At 36.7% G+C, this 20374-nt stretch overlaps 1 protein-coding gene across 3 annotated transcripts in view; it reads left to right on the top strand.

Annotated features, from left to right (window-relative positions):
- LOC306865137 (traf2 and NCK-interacting protein kinase-like) overlaps nucleotides 1–20374 on the top strand; it is a 61199-nt gene continuing 40825 nt past the window's right edge. For all 3 annotated transcript variants that reach the window (XM_079409540.1, XM_079409539.1, XM_079409538.1), the window contains exons 1-2: nucleotides 1–333; nucleotides 11418–11483. In XM_079409540.1, the coding sequence (XP_079265666.1) occupies nucleotides 277–333; nucleotides 11418–11483 (123 nt within the window). In that variant the 5' untranslated portion in view covers nucleotides 1–276. The remainder of the gene's footprint in view (nucleotides 334–11417; nucleotides 11484–20374) is intronic.

Below are 20374 nucleotides of genomic sequence, written 5' to 3'. Positions count from 1 at the left end.
CCCCGCTGGAGCCACATTGGCGCTGGTGCTTTGGACTCGAGCGGCAGCAGCAGATCATCGGTACAAGTACGAGATGTCTCCTTCACATACAGTCCTATAGCGGCTAATTCGGTTTTATACACCCGGAATCGCGAAGAACAGCGGCTCCTCACCATCCGGGAGCTTCATCTGCTCCGACTGAAGTCAATCCAGTCGGTTTGGTGTGTCACACGGATCAGTTCGGCGTCTGTATTCATGATATTGCGGGCATTATACTGTTGAATATAACAGATAATCATGGCGAGTGACTCTCCTGCGAGGAGTCTGGATGAGATCGACCTGTCTGCTCTGCGGGTGAGTGGAGAGATACAGTGAGATGTTTTGACTAACAATGGGTGAAATATATTGTTCAGCATCTCGCCATTAATGATGGAGGGGAAATCTGGGAGCTGATATTCCTGCACCTGACCGAGAAACACTGCTTAGAGATGCACGAATCGTTTTAGTAATAGTAGAAATATTGCATGATTACATATGTTTATATTAGACACATGTAGAGAAAAAATATTTTATAAAATAATTTTGAACACAAAGATGCACTATTTGTTAGTCCTCGAGCATCTGATGAAATAATAGCGGTGGAAAAATTATTATTATTATTACTAACGTTACACAATTCGTCTGGAGTTCTTCCTTATGCGGCATGAATGTGTGAATAATAATTGAAACATCCTATTCAATAAACATTAGTCCTTTATTTGTACCCCTAATGTGACCGACACCACCGAAGTGATTATAGTCATTTTATTTGTCAAATTTCGCACTGTATACCGTGAGCAGTTTATTATAGCTGGATGTTTTACACTGATACACACAGACTGTATCCGACCGATATGCTGTATGCTGTGTGAGGCCTATAATAAATAGCAATGTGTGCATTGCAGACAGCATCACTTCTGGTCCCCGCCATTATATGATAATAATATACTATCAAGATGTTTTAGTGTTAAACGTGCACATATTGTTTAGGATTTGCAGCTTCTGTCTGTCTGTTTGAGATCATTTCTCTGTGACATACATTCTCTGGCTGGGTGGTAAGAGCGGTGTGTGCTGGGCAGCTCTGGATCCTGGATGCTGAGTCCCTTGGTTTTCGGATGCTCTGCTTGATGGGTACTTAGTTCCCCTTTACCACCAACAAGAAAAATCACTGGCCCTTAAAACAAATTAAACTGATAGTTAACCTACCAGTGCCAGGAGGCAGGATGAAATGCAATTTCAAATTTGATTCTGGCAAGACTTGGTCACATTTCAGTAAGACAAATCCATTGTTTTTTGGCAATAGCGCAAAGATGTATAAAGCACAGCTCACAACAGAAGTCATTTTCAAGACAAGCAGGTTTCTGTTGGTCAATGCAACAAATTCACGCACCCAATTTGAACTTTTTCGACATCAAGCGAAACTCCTGGTTGTACAGATTCAAACTGGAATCACTGAAAAGTACGAGGGTCAGGAGGCGAGAGGAAGTGCATTTTTCCATTTATCTGATTCTAGCAAGACTTTAGCGGTGGTGACACTAGACTTTGAGCTTGAAAAATTATAAATTGCACTGTTCGTTATATGACATCAAGCTCAAGTGTCTTTAAAAAATAAAAATTAAATGTAAAATTAATAAAACATCCCAAATGTAAAAAGATAAAATAACACTATATACATGCACGCCTGCAGATTTTGCTAATTTAATTATGCTAAGAGGTCATGTTATGACATCAATCTTTTGTTGGGCACTCGTCTTCACATGATACAAATTCACTGGTCAGAGTTAACAAAACTTGAACTTTGGAACACAGCAAAAGTGAAACTTGTCTCCTGCATTCACATGCATATGAATGGAATGAAAAGTGTGGTATGGCCACTCCTTTACCCATGCAAGACTAGACAGCGCTCATAATAATCAATTAATATTTACACAGTTTACACCGTAGTGACATTCTGTATACAATGTTTGCACATTGTTTCTCATGCCTGACATAGTGATGCTATTATACAGTAGATCTAATTGTAAAGGATTTTTCATTTTTAATATTTTTTTATTTTGTAATTTTTTAATCATAACTGGATCTTCCAGTAAAAATGAAATGACTTCTCCCATCATTTACCCCGCCACTCCAAGCTCGAATCCATTACATTTTTGATTGCAGTGCCAACATCTCAAAATCCAATCAGACAACAGATTTATAAAACCAAATCCCCGCCCTATGTTTTCCGATAATTCGTTGCACTCAGTTGTGCGTCACAGTACAGAAGAAAACACCTGTCACTACTTCTCTTTCATCCCAACTGTAAATTACTTTGGATGTTAGAACATGTTTTCAAAACTTGTAAACAAAATTCTGCGGAAATGCTGGCCTGATTCGTGCTGCTCTTGGTTTCGGATGCTCTAGTTTCTAGATGCTCTATATGATGTGTGCGGAGTTTCTGAATGCTGCAGTAGTGTTGTTCCTCACAGACCGTGTGCTCCTACTGTGGGCTTGTGTCCGATCTGTTGAGTGAGATGACAGACCCTGTTTGTAGACATGTTAGTTATGCAACATGATCTTACCTGCGCAGCTTGAGTCATGTCTGGACATGATTTGTGAGGTAATCAGTTGACTGTGGGAAGCCGAGAGGGGTTTTACTCTATATTGTAATGTAAAGATTGCAACCTGTGACTGTTTAGCATCACCTGACTGTTTTCAAGGCCATTGCATCAGATGGCTCAGGATTTACTAAAAACTATTTCAGACTTGTGTATTATGAATGGAAAGTTTCCTCTCCGAATTAGTCAGAGTTTTATCTGTCATATTCGGTTTGACTGCGCTGTGGAAACCGCTCAACATGCCTGAGCGACCATGTCTGTGTTTACATCGCTGTGTAGGCGTTTGGCATTTGAGACACTCTCTAGACTCAGAAACAGTACAGCGGCCCTCTCAAGCTTTCCCGTGTCTCTCCATGTGAGGTATCTTTAATGCTTTTTTCCCTCGCCGCTACCCATGGGCAAAGCTATTTTCCTCATGTCTGCTCACGAGCTCGCCACTCTCGCAGGATCTTTTGTGCTTAAAAATTAGGTCACCCAGTACAGTGTGCAATGGTCTTGGCTCACAGGGGAAGTGTATGCTTTGTTTTGCTGACACAGATCTGGACAATGTGCTTGGTGCTACATATATAGCATATATAGAGTCCCAGATGATGGTTTACTGAACTATATATATCACGTTAACCTTTGACAAGAAAATGTATTTACCTTTACCTTTGATTCGGTCATGATTTATTCATCCCCATGTCATTCCAAACCTCTATGACTTTCTTCTGTGGAACATAAAATAAGATATTTGAAAATAGTTTTGCGTGTGTACTATGGAAGTCAGTGGGGTCCAATGTTGTTTTGGTTCCCAATGACAGTTCAGAATATCATCTTTCATATTTCAACAAAAGTCATACAGGTTTGGAACGACATGAGGGTGAGTAAATGATGACATAATTTTTTTATGCAGACTATGCATCAAATCTGTTCTTAGTTCTATACAAACAGATTTTAATCAGTATTGTCATTGTTAAATACAACTTAAAAATTGTATCGTTATTTAAAATAAAGCTGAAATAAATATTAGATGGAAAATAAGTTCAAGTTCATAAGTTCACGTTCAGTTCAGGCCCAAAAAGGTAGTAAGGACATCGATAAAATATTCCATGTGACATCAGTGGTTCAACTGTAATTTTAACCATAATTTTAAAGGGCATATTGCAGGTTAGAGACTCCAGTGAGTCGATGTATAGAAAAATACTGTAGGAACTAGATTTTCTTTAAAATACGCTATTAAGGCTTCTGGAGTCGTTTTTGTGAGAGAATTTTACTTCCGCATCTTAAACGTGCCAAAACCAGAAGTGACACATCAAAAGGGAGAGCGGACCATTTAAACCACAGGAAACACCTGCTGAGGAAATGTTAAATGTGTATTTACACTCGTATGATGGACCACAGATAAAATGATGAGCCTGCTATGCAGCCAAGTGAGCAGGACAGGCCAGGATTAGACAGAACAACGGTCAGAGAAGACAAATTGAGTTGATGTGAGGAGAACAGGGCAGGTGTTTGGTGAGAGATCAGTGTTAGCTTACAGATATACACACGTTAGCTAATGTAATCAGGCAATAGCAATGCTAGTATTGGTCATCTGAGTATTGATACCAGTAATAGAAACTAATAAGCGTTGATCAGGCGTGTCACACTCGTTAATATCCGACACTAACGTTACGTGATAGTGGTTTCTTATCACCGCAGGAGAGAGAGATGAACACGTTTTCGATTCATAGGTGCTTGTGTGGGAAATGCGAGGAAAGCATAGACCTCTCCAGGCCAGCAGACACATGTTTTAGGGCAGAAATCATTTATTACTCTAAGCTAAATACTTGTATACATGTATAAATACATTGTTAAAGATTTTAATATTAAAACAGTCTGAATAATTTTGATTCTCAATTACAAGTTAACTCTATTTAGGTCATGACTACCTATAAGTAACACTTTTTGATGCCATTGGTATAACACAATCAATAATGACAGCATACAGACAAGTTGTCCGCTGGGCCTATGGTGCATGTGTTGTGTCAGACATTAGAAGATAGTTTACAGAGGAAGGAGGACTTTATAAAAGTTTTGTATGGCCCCATTTTGTTGACAATCAATAAAAAATAAAATCACAATCAAGCAGATCTGCATTTATGGTTAATTCAATTCAGTTTTATTTATACAGCACTAAATCATAAATATTATTTCATAGCACTGTTAATACCCAACTCAAAACACAACATTTCAACTGTTAATATATATATATATATGTATATGTACCAAACATATACTACCAAAAGAAATACCATCTGACCCATTTAAAAACATTTAACAATCTTTCAGTCTGGGTATCACACTAATGTGTTGTTCAAGTGTGTTAAATGGTGAAGGCTGTGCTAGAGATACACCACCAGCCTCATCATGTTGATCCTCTGACGAGGGATCTGGAGAGAGGAGCAGGTGTAGTGGACATGACAGTGCTGTGTTCTCCTGGAGCCTGTGGTGACCTGCAGTATTCCTCTCTCAGACGGCATATGCTGGGAGAAGCAAACACAAGTTTAGATCACATTCACTGCTGACCATACGTTTCCACTTGGCCTCCATCACTTCTGTTAAGTTACACACCACCGCGGTGTTTGAAGCAGATGCATTAGTGAAGTCCAGTCTCTTCAGCTGCACTAACGCACCGAGGCCCAGAAGATACCGTCCTATTTCTTGTTAGGATACCTGTGGACTCGATGTCCTGACAGGCTGGAGTTTGTGCAACCTCCACAAAAACAATAATTTACCATAACAATGATAAATTGAAATAAAAATAACTACCGAAAACACACTGACTCGTGCGCGCTCAAAGCAGAGTGCGGCACACGACTCCCTTATGTGGCGTAATATGACGCGTTTTTTGAGAAAAAAGCGTTTTTTGAGAAATGTCAAGGAAAGCGTCAGTTTTTCATCTAAATTTGTGCCCTCGCGTCTTGTAAAACATTTTCAAATCCTGCATTAACGGTTCATGTGGTGTTTTCATACAAGGTTATATATTCATTTGGAATTTTTTTAACCTGCAATATGCACTTTAACAATGTCCTTACTACCTTTTTGGGGGCTTGAACTTGTCAGTTGCGTTGCTGTCTATGCAGGGTCAGAAAGCTCTTGGATTTCATTAAAAATACCTTAATTTGTGTTCCGAAGATAAAACTGAAATAAAAATAAATTAAAGCTATTAAATAGAAATATTTACCAATAAAATAAATAAAAAAAATGACAAATGCACAACAAATTTATTAAAACTTAAAAAAAAATTATGAAAACTGAAAATAAAATAAACTAATTCAAAATATTATAAAATACCAATACAGCCTTTTAGCAGAGCATAATAGTGACTATAATAGCATATTAATTGCTAGAGTAACACTAATTATTATCACAGTCCATTGGGTTTAAAAGTCTTGTTGAATATGTCACGGATGGGTTGCATTTCTTTCTTAACCACGATGCAGTGCGTTGTTACTATTTACATGTTACTTCTACAGTAAGTGTGTGTTCATTTATGTTCAACCTGTTTTGCCAGCATGGAAGAACGAACATATAGTTCCAGCCTCATGTTTTTTCCTGTGAATAATTAATAGGTAAAGGACTGTTACATCCCAGAGTCATGTCAAGGGAAGGCGGGAGGAGTCCCAGCTGTAGATGTCAGCCAGTGTTTTTCGTCTTTTCCTTGTCTCGTGGTTCTGGCCAGCAGCATCTGCCTCTTGTGCTCCGGGGGAATGCTACTCAATAAAAGCACATATGAAAAGCTAATACTCACCCTCCAGCATGTAGGAAGATTTTCAGTCCTGTTATCTCCAAAGAGCAATCGTTCATCATAACTACCTCATCACTGAGCAAATGTGGGAGAGATGGCGGTTGTGGGGGGATTCCTAGATTTAAGGATGATCACTGAAGCACCGTCAAGAGTAATGAATCACTGTAATGAAGCACTAATGAGGTTCTGTGATTATTTGAGCACTGGAGGTCCTGCCAGATGTGTTTAAATGTAGAAGTTTCCTTAAATGGAAATTTTTGCTATGCTTTTCCCAGTGGTTTTGTGTAATAGCATTTTTTTGGGTACAGAAAGATATGTTTTAGTTTTGGGATCCGCTTTGAAATATCTGTGGTATCTTGTAGTAATATTTCACCAAATAATTACATTTCTGTTTTCATTTACTCGCATGCATATTTTTCCAAACTTCTATTACTTTTCTTCCACATAAGACGTTTAGCTGAATGTTGATGCTGCTGTTTTTATATACAGTAGTGAATTCATATGGTGACCACGTGCTGTCAACTTCAAGAAAAGACCATGGAAGGGGACTATATGACTTTATTTCCAAATCTTGAGGAACAGATTGAAGTTTTTGTTGAAGTCGCCCTTCTTCCATACATAAAAATAAAAGTTATTTGTTAGCATCTGTAGTTTCATGAAGAACCTTTATTCATGAAGAACAGTTCTTGAAAGATTCTTTGAGGAACCAGAGATGGTTCTTTTTTTGGCATCACTGCGAACACCATTTGGAACCTTAATTTTGAGTGCTCATATCTCATTAGCTCTTGACCACATTTGGTCATGTGACATGAGAAAACCAGTGGCATTTAGCAAGCTGGATTTGGAGGGAAAATTGATTTGAAAGTTCACTTTTTCTCTCACAAAGCCATTTTTTTTACTTCAGAAAACAGTGCATGCTACATCTAGCACATTGACATCTATGGTCTTTTTTTGAACCCTGTACTTTCATTTTATGAAAAAAAGCAGCTTGTTTCATGGAATAAAAGAAAGCAATACAGTTTTGGAAACGCATGAGAGTGAGGAAATGACTGGAATTTAATTTTTGGGTGAACTATTCCTTTATGCCTGCTTTTCTTACAGCTGGTGATTAATTGCATGGGGATTAACAAGAAATGTAATTACTGGTGTTGCATTACTGTATTGCCCCGGTCAATGGGTTCAGCTTTAATGGGTATATTATTGTTTATTAGGCATTCTGTTCTGTTGTGCAGAGCTGCAGTGCTGTCATTCAACATGACATGTCTAAACATGCTCTAATCTCCAATGGTCTTTCAGAAGATCCTTTGAAGACGTCTTTCTAATACACACAGCACGGTCACATGGTTCTGGACTATAGGGGTTTGTTTGCATGCAACTTTTCCATTGGAGAGCTCAGATTAGTTTAGTTTGACTTACAACTGCTCACCGTGTACTAGTACTAAAGAAGTTTCAGGGCTTTGTTGTAGTTTATTTTTAATAAATCAGTCAGTTTGGTGTATTGTTTGTGTGGGCTTGTTATTTTGTTTCATACAAATCCCACATAACGCATACTAAGTATAAAATTGCATGAAGTTTTCACTTTTAATTTGCTGAAATTCTTGTAAGTTTTACTAAAAAGGACATGACTACAAAACCAGAACTTCTAATTAAAAGCTTAACATTCAACACTTCAGTACAGCTTTGCAGATGGGTCCTTCCTTAGTGGTGTTTAATAGAGATCAAGTGAATGGCCTCCCACTTAAAAAGTGGACCACTTAACTTATTCAGTGTGACTGAAGCATGTTTTGATTCCATTGATAGCTATATACTATTCCATTTCCATAATATTACTACACTGCCTTGTCCTCAAAACTATACTACTACAAAAATAGTAAAGTAGTATTTTTTTTGCAAAGAAACATAGTGTAATGCAAATGCAATGCTCAGTTTTATGCACTGTTGCATTCTGAATTGTGTCCGAGCAAAATTCATAACATAACGCGCAAGTTGCGTTCTCAGTGTTGCAACTAGTGCAAACTGTAAATTAGTTTTCTCTTTTTGGTCAGCTACTTTTATGGTGGAGCAACAATCTAAAATTTACGTGCTTATATAATCTACTTGAATAACCTGAATACTGGTTTAATGGCTTTTGAAGCAACTCTGTGGTTGAGTACTTGCTACTGTGACGGTAATGGAAGAATCCACTTTATGTGAAACAAAACTGCACACCCTCAGTGCATGAGCCCAATGTCTGCATCTGTGTAGAGTATGTTTCCGCGTTGTGAAAGTGGAAGTATTTTGTTGGTTATTCTGGGAATTCTTAGACACTGTAATTTGTGGAAATCCTAGTAAATTCCTATTCATTTTCTCCATAGAGAAATGACATTTTTAACAATAACATAAAGCTTTCAAGATAGACCTACTATGAACTCCAGTATTGCTAAATTATAAGTTCCTGTAGAAGCTTTTTGCATTTTTACATACCTGTTGAATAATACTATTTTTTACAATATTTTAGGAATATTTTACTGTATTTTTGATCAAATAAATGCAGCATTGATGAGCATAAGTGACTTACAAAATAATTTAAAAATGTCTTAACAATCCCATATTTTTCAACAGTGGTGTAATATTTTACTTTTTTTGTTCTTGTTTACATAAATAAAATATTACAAACAATGTACTTAATGATCAAATTTGATCATATAAATGCAGCCTTGGTACGTTGCATTCTTTCAAAAACATTAAAATAATATTTTGTTCTATGTTAAATTAAAGTAAAAAAAACTTCAAATATATTGTCATTTTAAATTGTAATGTTTATTTTATTGTTATATTTTTACAGTACAAATGGTCCCTTTTTCATATTTTCAGGTATATTTTGTTGCGAATCATCAGTAATAATGTGAATCATCTCAAAGCTAGCTGGTGTGGTTCATAGCTTAGCTTATTGAGGAATTTTTAAAAATCCCTAGAGTAAATGAAAGGGAAAAATACAGAGGGTGCTGCATTTGCACTGATGGACTGCTGGTGTACTCTGGCAACGTTAGCCTGATGCCTGAGGTGTCTTTCCATGAGAAATATGAACTTGCTTCTTAAAAAACAGTCTGACTCATTGTGTTATTTTTCTGTAACAGTTGAAGCAGCAGAAGTAATGATGTATCATTTAAAACTGCTGAATGCCTGGAGAAACGTGCCACTTTAAGCAGCTTTACATTTGTAAGCAGAATGTGGTGGTCTCATTTTGGTCAGCAGTTTTTCCTCATGCCTGTCCATCTGTAGGAATGTGTTCTGGAGGCAAAACATTCTGTTCGAGAGAAAAAAACGTCTCAAAATTGATGTTAAGCATGGACATATACACCCTTCATTTCTCCAGCGTGTTTCTCTGTAAAGAACTGTACGTCTTATTTGTAGTGTCATGCAGGTTCAGGCACATGCACGAGTTATGTAAGATAGACACGTGAGTGTTTATTTAAAAAGAATCACAGGAAGATGTTCCTGCAGGTACGGTGACTGTGCAGGTGTGTAATTTCGGGACGCTCATGTTCCGTCGGGTCTCAGAGCAGTGGCAAGATTGATGGGATTTCCGTTCACAACTGGCAGCAGTGACGTTGAGAGTAAGGTCCCTGTCCGAACGCCGAGCTCTGTGCTGACCTAATTCTTCCCACACTGACTCTTGTGGCTGGGTGTTAAAACTCACGCTTGGTTTTAAAGAATCTGAGCTGACTATACTGTGTCATTCCACTTTTACCCTGTACCCATATGCTTTTAATTGACTGTAAATTCATGTTTGTTTCCGGCTGTTCCAAGGCAGGCATACTTCCTTTTGGCTGCAATTTATAATGATTCTTGAGTCTTCAGATGAAATGGTGCAAAAAAGTTGCTGTATTAGATATTGTAACAAGAAAATGATTTTTGTAGTATATCCAAAGGTCAAATAGTACTTCATACAGTATTGTTTAAATGTTTGGGGTCAGTAAAATGTATAATGTTTTTGAAAGAAGGCTCTATCATTTATTTGTGCTAAGTCAGTTAGTGGGAATACAGGCAATTGGATTTCCCAAAGTATATTGGACCCGCCTCTTGATCAAGAGTGTAGGTGCCATTATTGCACTTCAAGGCAGGGTCGTCGATATGCTTTTTCAATAACACCTTTCACCAAGATACCATTTACCATAGTATTGCCATTGTATTTATTTGTTACGCACACCTTGTTCTTTCTGAAAATCCCATTCAGTAAATTTATATTCGTCTAAATGAACCTGTATCTATCCTTCATATCTTCAGCTTAAGCTGTTACTCACTGAACCATATTTCATAAATTACTCCTCTGGTGACATGAATGGCAGCTATTGTCGGATTACCATGGCAACATGTCTTGCTTATTGTTCCAGGTGTATTGCATTATTTATTGGTTGTGCTTATTTTCATGAGCATCATGCTTGTTGGAGCTGAATTGAACTCTGACAGCTCTGGTAACTGCTTTAGTTTTATTAACTGAAAATGACAAGTAAGAGTGATTTGATTTCAGTCTTGTTGGTTTTTTAAATTCCCACCAACACATAATGTGTTTTGCCATCACTTTTAAATAGAAACGGCACAGGTAGATGATATTGGTTCCTGTGCTAAAAATATCTTTAATAAGTCAGGCATGATTGCAGACATTTCCAATAAGACAGAATTTTCTGCATAACAGCACACTGGTAACTGATTATTGGTATCAAAAGACTGAACGTTATTATTATTAGCTTTGAAATTTGGGATAAAAAAAAATCTGGGAAAAAAGTAGTTGTTTTGGTTTGCCGGAATTAATTACGGACGTAATTTAGCCTCAGTGTTTAGCCTGGCTTTGGCTCACTGGGTACTTTAATAGGCTTTTATATTCAATGTGCAAACAGATTTAACTTTTATTGACACGCTTTGTTAGGTCTAATGACTGCAGTATCAGCATTTATGATGACCTCAGTGTATACAGTATGTGTGATTCTCCTTGATGTTCAATGACAGGAAAATGCAAGCTAATCTTCTCTTCTATTATTTTCTTCCCTCAGGACCCTGCGGGCATATTTGAGCTGGTGGAGCTCGTGGGAAATGGGACCTACGGACAAGTATATAAGGTAAATAATTGTGTACGATAAGTCAAATGTATGATTGGCTCTATAGAACTGCCCAGTTCAGTCTCAGGAACATGTTTTGTATTTCCCTCAGCTGTTTGCTTCAAAGTTTTCCCTCTCCCTCCCTTAAAGGTCTGCACTTACCTGTTAGTGGCTCAGCAACTCTTGCGTTATACGTGTGGTATGTTCAGACGTGTCAAGACTCATGTGTTTTCTTATACTTCTTTCCATTTCTCTGAACGATCATTCACCCCCTTCTGTTGAAAAGTACTTAAGTGCATATTTGGAAAATATAAAGTTTAAGTTGTTGATGGTCATTGTGAAAAGTTTTGCCCGGTTTGACATGGTCTGAACAGGTTGGGATGCTTTGGTTTGGTGAAAAGACTCACATCATATCTGTGGTTTTCATCCCCAGCGATCAGACCACTAATTTGGGTATGATTGATGCGTGATGAAAGGAAAATACTATTGATCTGTTTTTAAATGAAGAGATCACCGATCAAAGTGTCAGATTTGACACTGAAGCCACGAGCGGTGATATAGGAGCAGTTAAGCAGTCTGTCAATCTGAACCGCTGTCATTATGCAATACTTTTAAAGGATTAGTTCAGCCAAAACTCCTGTCATCATTTACTCATCCTCATGTCATTCTGAACCCATATGACTATTGTTTTTTTTCTTCAGTAAAACACGAGAGGCAATGGTGGAATTTTTATACCACTCTTTTCTGTACAATGAAAAAAATGCAAACCGAATGACAAATAAGTGCTGTTAAACTAGTCCATACAACCTGTATGATATATTTTAATATGATAGCTAACAGACAAAAATTCTAATTCGGCCATCCCCTATATTTCATTTGAGCTGGATTTATTCAAATGTGGTTTAACATTTTGATGGCTAAGTATGTTGTACCAAATTTTAGCAGTAGATATTTCATTCTGTATTGCACAGAAAGCAATAATATTTCTTCAGAAGTCTTCAAATGTAGTGAGGGGCTTGACCGTGTTTATTGTACGCTACTATTCAAAAGTTTGGGGTTGATAAGATTAAATTAAATTATAAAAAAAAATTGTGTTATGCATACCAAGGCTGCACTTGATGAAAAGTAAGGTAAAAAAAAAAAACATTATTCTAAAATATTATTACAGTTTAAAATAACTTGTTTTAATTTCTTGTGAAAAAGAAAATCACGCTAACCCCAAATTAACTTTATAGCATAATATTCTACCCGATGGATTCCTGTTGTGTTCCACTAAAGTCATTGAGGTACAATGTACAGTAAATTATTAGAGATGTTTCAATTCTGGATGAAATAACCTTTTAAGATTTGAATAAGAATTTGCTGCACACATACAGAATTATTAGAGAAATTAAAGAAGCGAAAGAGGAAGTGGTTGTGATTGTGATTGTTGCTTTTAAGTCCTCGGAGAAAAGCCGCAGTTTGCAGAAGTTTTTTGGCCTGACATTGAGCTCTCTGTGCGAGTGCTGTTAGTATACTGAGAAAACCAGTAAGAGGTGTGATTCTGAGGTGTTGCTTACTTGTGAAGATGTATGGAAGGGTCATATCCTATCAGGTTTTAGATTTCCGTTCCCTCAGTCTCACATGATGAGAATGTTGTGATAGATTTGATCTCTTTTTTATGGAAAATGAGACGGATGCATCACAGCAAAAGATGAACTCTGCTATTCAAATGGGCACATGCACCTTCATATATACTTAGCATGTGTTAATAAGAGTGAAAGAGAAAAAGTGTGAAGAAGGGAGAAAAATTAAAAATCATGTGAGACAGTGGAATTCGCTAATTTGTCGGCTGAATCAGGACATAAATGTACTGTCATTCCTTATGAGTGTGCTCATTACCAAGAATTTATCAGCTTGTAACCATATTTTCTTAGTGCAATCTCCGAGTTGTTATAGGATCTTGCTGTTCTTCAACAGGTTTTGTGCAGTCAATTTATATGCTATTATACTCCTAAATATTGATTCTTTTAGCTGAAACAGCTGGGTAGTAACTGATTACATGTAATCTGAATTACTCACGAAGTACTCCTAATTAGAGTAGATTACATTTTAAGTAGACCTACTCGTAATCAGACCACAGTTACTGTTTTATCGATTATATATGATTACCTAAATTCACACAATAGCAATAAATTATTTGTAATTTAATGATTCTACCTAATTCTTTTTCATCTTTTAAATTTTCCTTTGTAAAATGCTTACATGACATGCAGGTAAACCAATAAAATATTTAATTTTCATGTTTTATTTCAATTGATGTTATTTTAAAGTAATTTCTTTTCATTTGACATTTTTACGTCTTAAAGGGGTCATATGACGTTGCTAAAAAGAACATTATTTTTTGGATTTGGTGTAATGCAATGTATTTATGCGGTTTAAGGTCCAAAAAACACATTATTTTCCACATACTGTACATTATTGTTGCTCCTCTATGCCCCGCCTTTCTGAAACACACCGATTTTTACAAAGCTCATTGTTATGAGAAGCGAGGCATGCTCTGATTAGCCAGCTATCCAGTGCGTTGTGATTGGCTGAATACCTCAAGCGTGAGACGGAAATGTTACGCCCCTTATCGTATTGTGATACCACATCCTGGTGCGACAACACAAAAACGATAAAACCCATTATAAACGAGGCCTTTGTTGCAGCCAGTGGGCACATAATTACTGATTATAATGACTTATACTGTCTTTTTATGCGTCTCGTTGCATCGCGCCGCGTAAATATTACCATGTCTGCATTTGTGATCGGGGGAAACGACAAACAAGCGCTACTCTACACTGCTCAAAACTCGCGTTTGAATGGTCACTGGCAAATTCTTTAAATAAGAAAACGTACTTATAGGCTGTAAGTCAGAAGCGCCAGACTGTCCTTGCAAAGTTGAAATTACCCCACTTTATAGAAACAGCCTTTGAGCACAGATGGCAGGCTACTCCCAGGTTCAAGAAATAGTCCTCCGTAAAATGCGCTGCACACACACTAATATTTGGGTTGAACTGTTCTGGAACAGTGTTGTAAATATAGCTTAACCACTGATGTCTAGTTGTGTCCTCTTTTGGAAGCCCAAACAAAGTAGTTTTGCTTTCACAAGGAAACACAGCGTCTCCAGGACATGGCGCCGACGGCAGCAGCAATACTACAGGGAGAATAAAAAATCACGCCCCCTTTCTTTGCATATACATTTGGGCAGTATTTTGCAAATCTCCCCACACCGTGACGTAGACATGTGGGGGTGTGTTTGAATGAGCCGTTTTAGGTGGGTGTGGTCGAGTCTTAACTTTTATAAAGTTTTATAAACTTGAGTAAAAACTCTTTGGTTTTGAGACTTTAGTCTTTGCAACTTCAGGGATCTTATGTATGCACGAACAGCTTGTAACACTCCAAAGAGAAAGGAAAACTTGAAATCGCATCATATGACCCCTTTAAAGGGTTAGTTCACCCAAGAATGAAAATTCTGTCATTAATTACTCACCCTCGTGTCGCTCCGAACCTGTAAGACCTTCGCTCATCTTCGGAACACAAATTAAGATATTTTTGATCAAATCTGAGAGCTCTCTGACCCTCCATAAACAGCAAAGCAACTGCAGTGTTCCCAGGCCCAGAAACGTAGCAAGGACATTGGTAAAATAGTCCATGTGACATCAGTGGTTCAACCATAATTTTACAAAGCTACGAGAATACTTTTTGTGTGCAAAGAAAAGAATAAGAAGATAATTTATTCAACAGAAAAAAACTAAGGAAGAGGGCAATAAACAAAGAAACAAAGAACTGTCTAGTCCATAGCAGTCCAGGAAGAAAATTAGAGTGGTAGTTTGCTTTCTTAAACTGGAAAAAAAAAACCATTAGAAACCAATTTCACTGATTAATTACAAAGAAACAGCAAATGACACATTAAATTAAATGTGAAATTTTGAAGTAGAAAAACTGAAATATATGTACAACTTTGGAAAATCAGGGTTCTCTGGATGGTTGCTTTTGTGTTGCTTTATGGTTGCTAGGGTGATCTGGGTGGTTCTTTGGGCTTTGTGTATATCTAGGGTGTTTCTTTATGGTTGACATGGTTTATTAGCTTGATGATAGCTTAATGTCCAGCCCTCTTTTAATGCAAGTATTTCATTGCTTATCTTTTAATTGCAAGTCAGATGGCTTAGCAAAGTAATAGTGCACCTCTAACAAGCCAAACCATTTGAAGTATAATTCATATCCGTAACAAACTGAACAGGATGAGTTACTCACCAAAGTTTAACGCTTAGCAATAGTATGAGCAAGTGTGAGCAATAGTGATAGTCATGATTTCCTTGACAAACATATCCAGACATACCCTCTGTGCCGCCTCCTGATTACCAAGGTTTGGATAAACAGGTAGTCTGGTAGCGAAATTTAGTTTTTATTTTACATAAAGGTAAATTTCTGTGTCTGTTGGTGAGCATAATGAAGAAAGCACAGTCTGTGGTGTTTGTGCACCGGATTTGTGTGGGCTAATCAGTCCAAATATATATATATATATATATATATATATATATTCAACAGTTATTTTTTTATATATATATATATAAAAAATGAATATAAAACACTCTTGCTCATTTACGTGTGGGAGTTTTTCAAAAGCACAAGCGCCTGACATCTTTCAGAACTCTGGTATTGTTTAAAACAGCAGGCATTCATTTATTATCATATGTGTGTGGAAGCTGAATAGTTTTTGAACCAAATTAGACATTTTGTCGATGGCATTCTGGTGGCTGTGGTGAAGCTGCATTTAGGTCACAATCAGCCATGATTGACTGAATGTTTCATGTGAAAGAAATAATAGAAGCAGGGAAATTATGAATCATGGTATTTATGTATTGCTGAAGAGTTTTTCTGTTGCCACTCATGACTTTTTTCCTGATTTGAAATGAGATTGCATGCCTCTTCTTTTAAATCGGACTTTTGATTTGAATTGCTTCATTATGGGAGTTCTTTCATCTATTGCTCTGTTTTCTTTTTTATGTGAAATCAGTCATTATTTATCTTTATGAATATTGTGGGCTAAGTAGAATGTAACATTTATATTCATCTTTTACCTGTTCAGTTAACTAGTGGATTCATATTCATAATGTCATTTCAGATAATTGTTTTGCTTTGTTTCACTCTCAGAGAATGATTATTGATGATGGATTTCTTTCATTTTTATTCATTCAAGGGACTGATTATAAAAGAATCCTGAAAAAAAGAAATAATTTCTGCAATAATATTAAGCTAATAAGAATTTTTTCTTGAGCACCACATTAGCATATGGTATTAAAATGATTTCTGAAGGAACACGTGACACTGAAGACTGGAGTAATAATGCTGAAAATTCAGCTTTACCATAACAGGAATAAACTACATTTTAAAATGTATTATAATAAAAACATTTATTTTAAACACTAAGTGCTAATATTTGACAGTATTGCTGTTTTACTGTATTTTGGTCAAATAAATGCAGCCCTGGTGAACATAAGACTGCTTTTTATTTAAGATTTTTACATTTAAATTGAATATAAAAAATGTATTTTACACCGTTGACTTAATGTCAATAAACAAAGCAGATTTTACAATAACTAAGCAATGCAAAAATACTACAGAAAAGGTCACCAGAAGTTTCAGGCCTCTATCAGTGCCGCATTAGTTATCTAAATCAGCAGCTCTACCCAAAGCTAATTTCACGGTGTCTGGATGAATTGTGGGTAATTTCTTTAAAAGTAAGTTGCTTAAAAGATCAAATGTGCTGGTCCGTAGCAAAACCCTTTTCGTTTTGGAGTCGGTCTTGTTAAACCGATGTCTTCTGCTTCACTCTGTAGGGCTGTAGCAGCGTGACTCTGCATCTCTGCTGGAGTTTGCAGAGCTCATCTTAACATGGTGCTTTTTGTACTGTAATTGTGATCCTGAAAAAGGGACTCACGTTCATTTTACTCAGCCTCTGGATCTGTCTATTTGGGTCAGATTTGAAAGAGGGTTGATTGCTGAGTGGTCTTATTCTTATTAACGAGAGATCTTTGAACTCTCGGACTCCTGCATTGCTGCAAGGTGGTTTAATTAGTCCAAGGGTCATAGGTTATGACCTCGCAAGAACAGATGAGCATTTGAGAAGTATTGATTGTTATATTTGACTAGATGCAGGTAGGCCAAACACTGAAGTTATGGATTATAGAAAAAGAAACATTATAGGGCAGGGACTTGGTTAAATAAATAAAGTTGTTGATATGCAAAAAATCAAGCATATGCATGAATGAATTGTTCGCAGTAAGATTTATAACATGCATTTAGAAAATATATACGTGGTGAATTTTCATTTCAAGTCCCTGCAGAAAATCCCACACAGCCCTTTCTCCGGTGGGGCGCCATTTTGGGAGATCCAGAAAGCCATTAAAAACGTGCCCTGTATTAGAAGAAATAGGTTCTGGGTCAGGATGTGCTGCGTTGGGACCGCTCATCTCCCACTCACATGACACTGCTTTTGAGAGAAATCTGCTATGAAGGAGAAAGATACAAATGTGGGCACTTTTATCAAAGCTTGTGCGTTTTCTTTTCAGACACTTTTAAAGATTTTAGGAAAGCATCACTGTCAACAAACCCCCTTAAAGGGATAGTACACACACACACACACACACACACACACATTGTGCTGTACTGTAAATATCTCCTTTTGTTTTCCATGGAAGAATGAAGTTGTAAAGGTTTCATAAAACTGGATGATGAGTAAATGACGAAGAATTTTAATTTTCTGTGAACTGTAATTCTGACATGTAATTTCCTGTACTTGAATTATAGCTGAGAAAGATTTAGGCTTGTTAGGTGTGGGAGGTAAGACGTTTATCTAGTTTTTTTTTTTTTTTTTTTTTTTTTATTTGGTTTATCGCAGTAGTTTTATTTAGCTATGTTTTAGGTTCTTCCCCTTTAAAGCACCATCACTACAGCCTCACACATTCAGACGGACATATTTGGCCTTTGAGCATTGCATTTTTGAGACTGCATGTCAAGTTAAAAATAGTTCAGGTTTTAAATATGACTCAAGACCCCAGCATTCTATTCGATTTTGTTGCACTCTGTTTCAGGCTGGAATACTACATTACAGCCTTGATGAGCATAAGAGAGTCCATTTAAAAAAACAAGGTCAATTATTTATTAGGTTTATGATATAGGCCTAACGTAACCTAACATAATATAATATCAATACAAACTGAAGCATTTAAACTGAGATCTGTAAGCTAAATATTTTCAAAAAACTTGAACATGTGAATTCTTATATATAAACATCCCTATGAAGTGTAGTTTGCACAATACACCTGTGTATGACTCTGTAAATGTCTCGAGTTTTGTTACCGTTCTGTACCCATCATCCGCTATTGCCAGCACTTAATCAAGCCAATGTTCTTTACTACATGAGGACGTTTTATTTCACATGTCACTGCGTTTGCGTTGGCTCTCGATTTGAGCTATTTCGTCTGCAAACATTGAAGTATTCGGTTTCTACAGCGACTCATTTGGCGCACATCATTCTTTCTATGAAACCTGTAAACTGCATTCACCGGTTCTAACTCTATAGTGGCAGCAGCTCTATAGCGGTTTACCCGAGCATTGCGATTCTTTTGCTTTTTTTTTTACTAGAATTCAATCAAATGGCTTCCCAACTCATTTTTTTGCGTGTGCTCGGCACATTATTTCTCTGTGCCGCCGCGGCGGAAGAAGTGCTTAGAGGGAACAGTGGTCTACACTGGTTGCTGAAAATCAGAACCAGCCTGCAAATTTGAGTTCAAAATAATGTAGATTTTTTTTTTTTTAAACCTCCAGACTATGATTTGAATATCATATACGCTCAAGAAAAAATTGGGTGGTACCTTTTAAATTGTTTTTAAAATATACCATTTATACATGTTAAAATATACCATTTATACATCTCGTGTTTTACTATGTACACTTGAGGTACTAATATGCACTTGTTAGATGTAAATAAGGTACAAAAGTGTACCTTTTGAAGAGATTGCCCCAGTGACAACTTTTGTACCTTTTTTTTCCCCTGAGAAAGTCAGTGTACATGCTTGATATTTTTGATAAAATACATAGGCCTATGATTGTTCTGCACCTCCTACCAATGAGACACATGTTTCTGAGTTAATTTTTGCTTGTAATGACTGAAAGTCTGGCAGTTTGTGATCCAGGGTTATTATTGTAAACTAAAACCATAAAATAAAGTTGTTACTTCAAATAAAATAAATTTCAATTGAATTTTAGTTAAGTATAAGAAAACACGGTAACACTTTACTTAAAGGGATAGTTCAAAGTTTGATGTTTATCTGCTTACCCCAAGGGCATCCAAAACTTTGTTTCTTCATTAGAACACAAATGAAGATTTTTAACTCAAACCGTTGCAGTTTGTCAGTCATATAATGTCAGTCAATGGGACTCACGGCTTTGAGGAAAAAAACATACACAGACAAAACCAAATTAAACCCTGAAGCTCGTGACGATACACTGAGGTCTAAAGACAGGAAACGATCGGTCTGTGCAAGAAACTGAACTGTATTTATATCGTTTTTTTATTTTTTTTACCTCTGATCCACTGCACGGTCCAACTGTCCTGAGTGCATTCACACAACAGCCGGCGCTAAATAAATAAACGAAAACAAATAAATACATAATTTATAAACACTACATAAACAAAACAATGACTAAATGACAAAAACACACAACAGAGGTACTAAAACTTTAAATGACACTAAAATAACACTGGTGATCATTCAGGCAACCCACTGATTTCATTTTGGTAGTATGTCGTTTTGCTCAAAACACCTTAGCAACCACTTACCAACTCCCTGGCAACCACCCACAACATCTTAGTATTGTAGCAC

This window comes from Barbus barbus (genome assembly GCF_936440315.1).
Source record: "Barbus barbus genome assembly, chromosome: 46".
In the NCBI taxonomy this organism is placed as follows: domain Eukaryota; kingdom Metazoa; phylum Chordata; class Actinopteri; order Cypriniformes; family Cyprinidae; genus Barbus; species Barbus barbus.
Note: the sequence above shows the minus strand (reverse complement) of the source record. Positions and strands in the feature narration are given on the sequence as shown.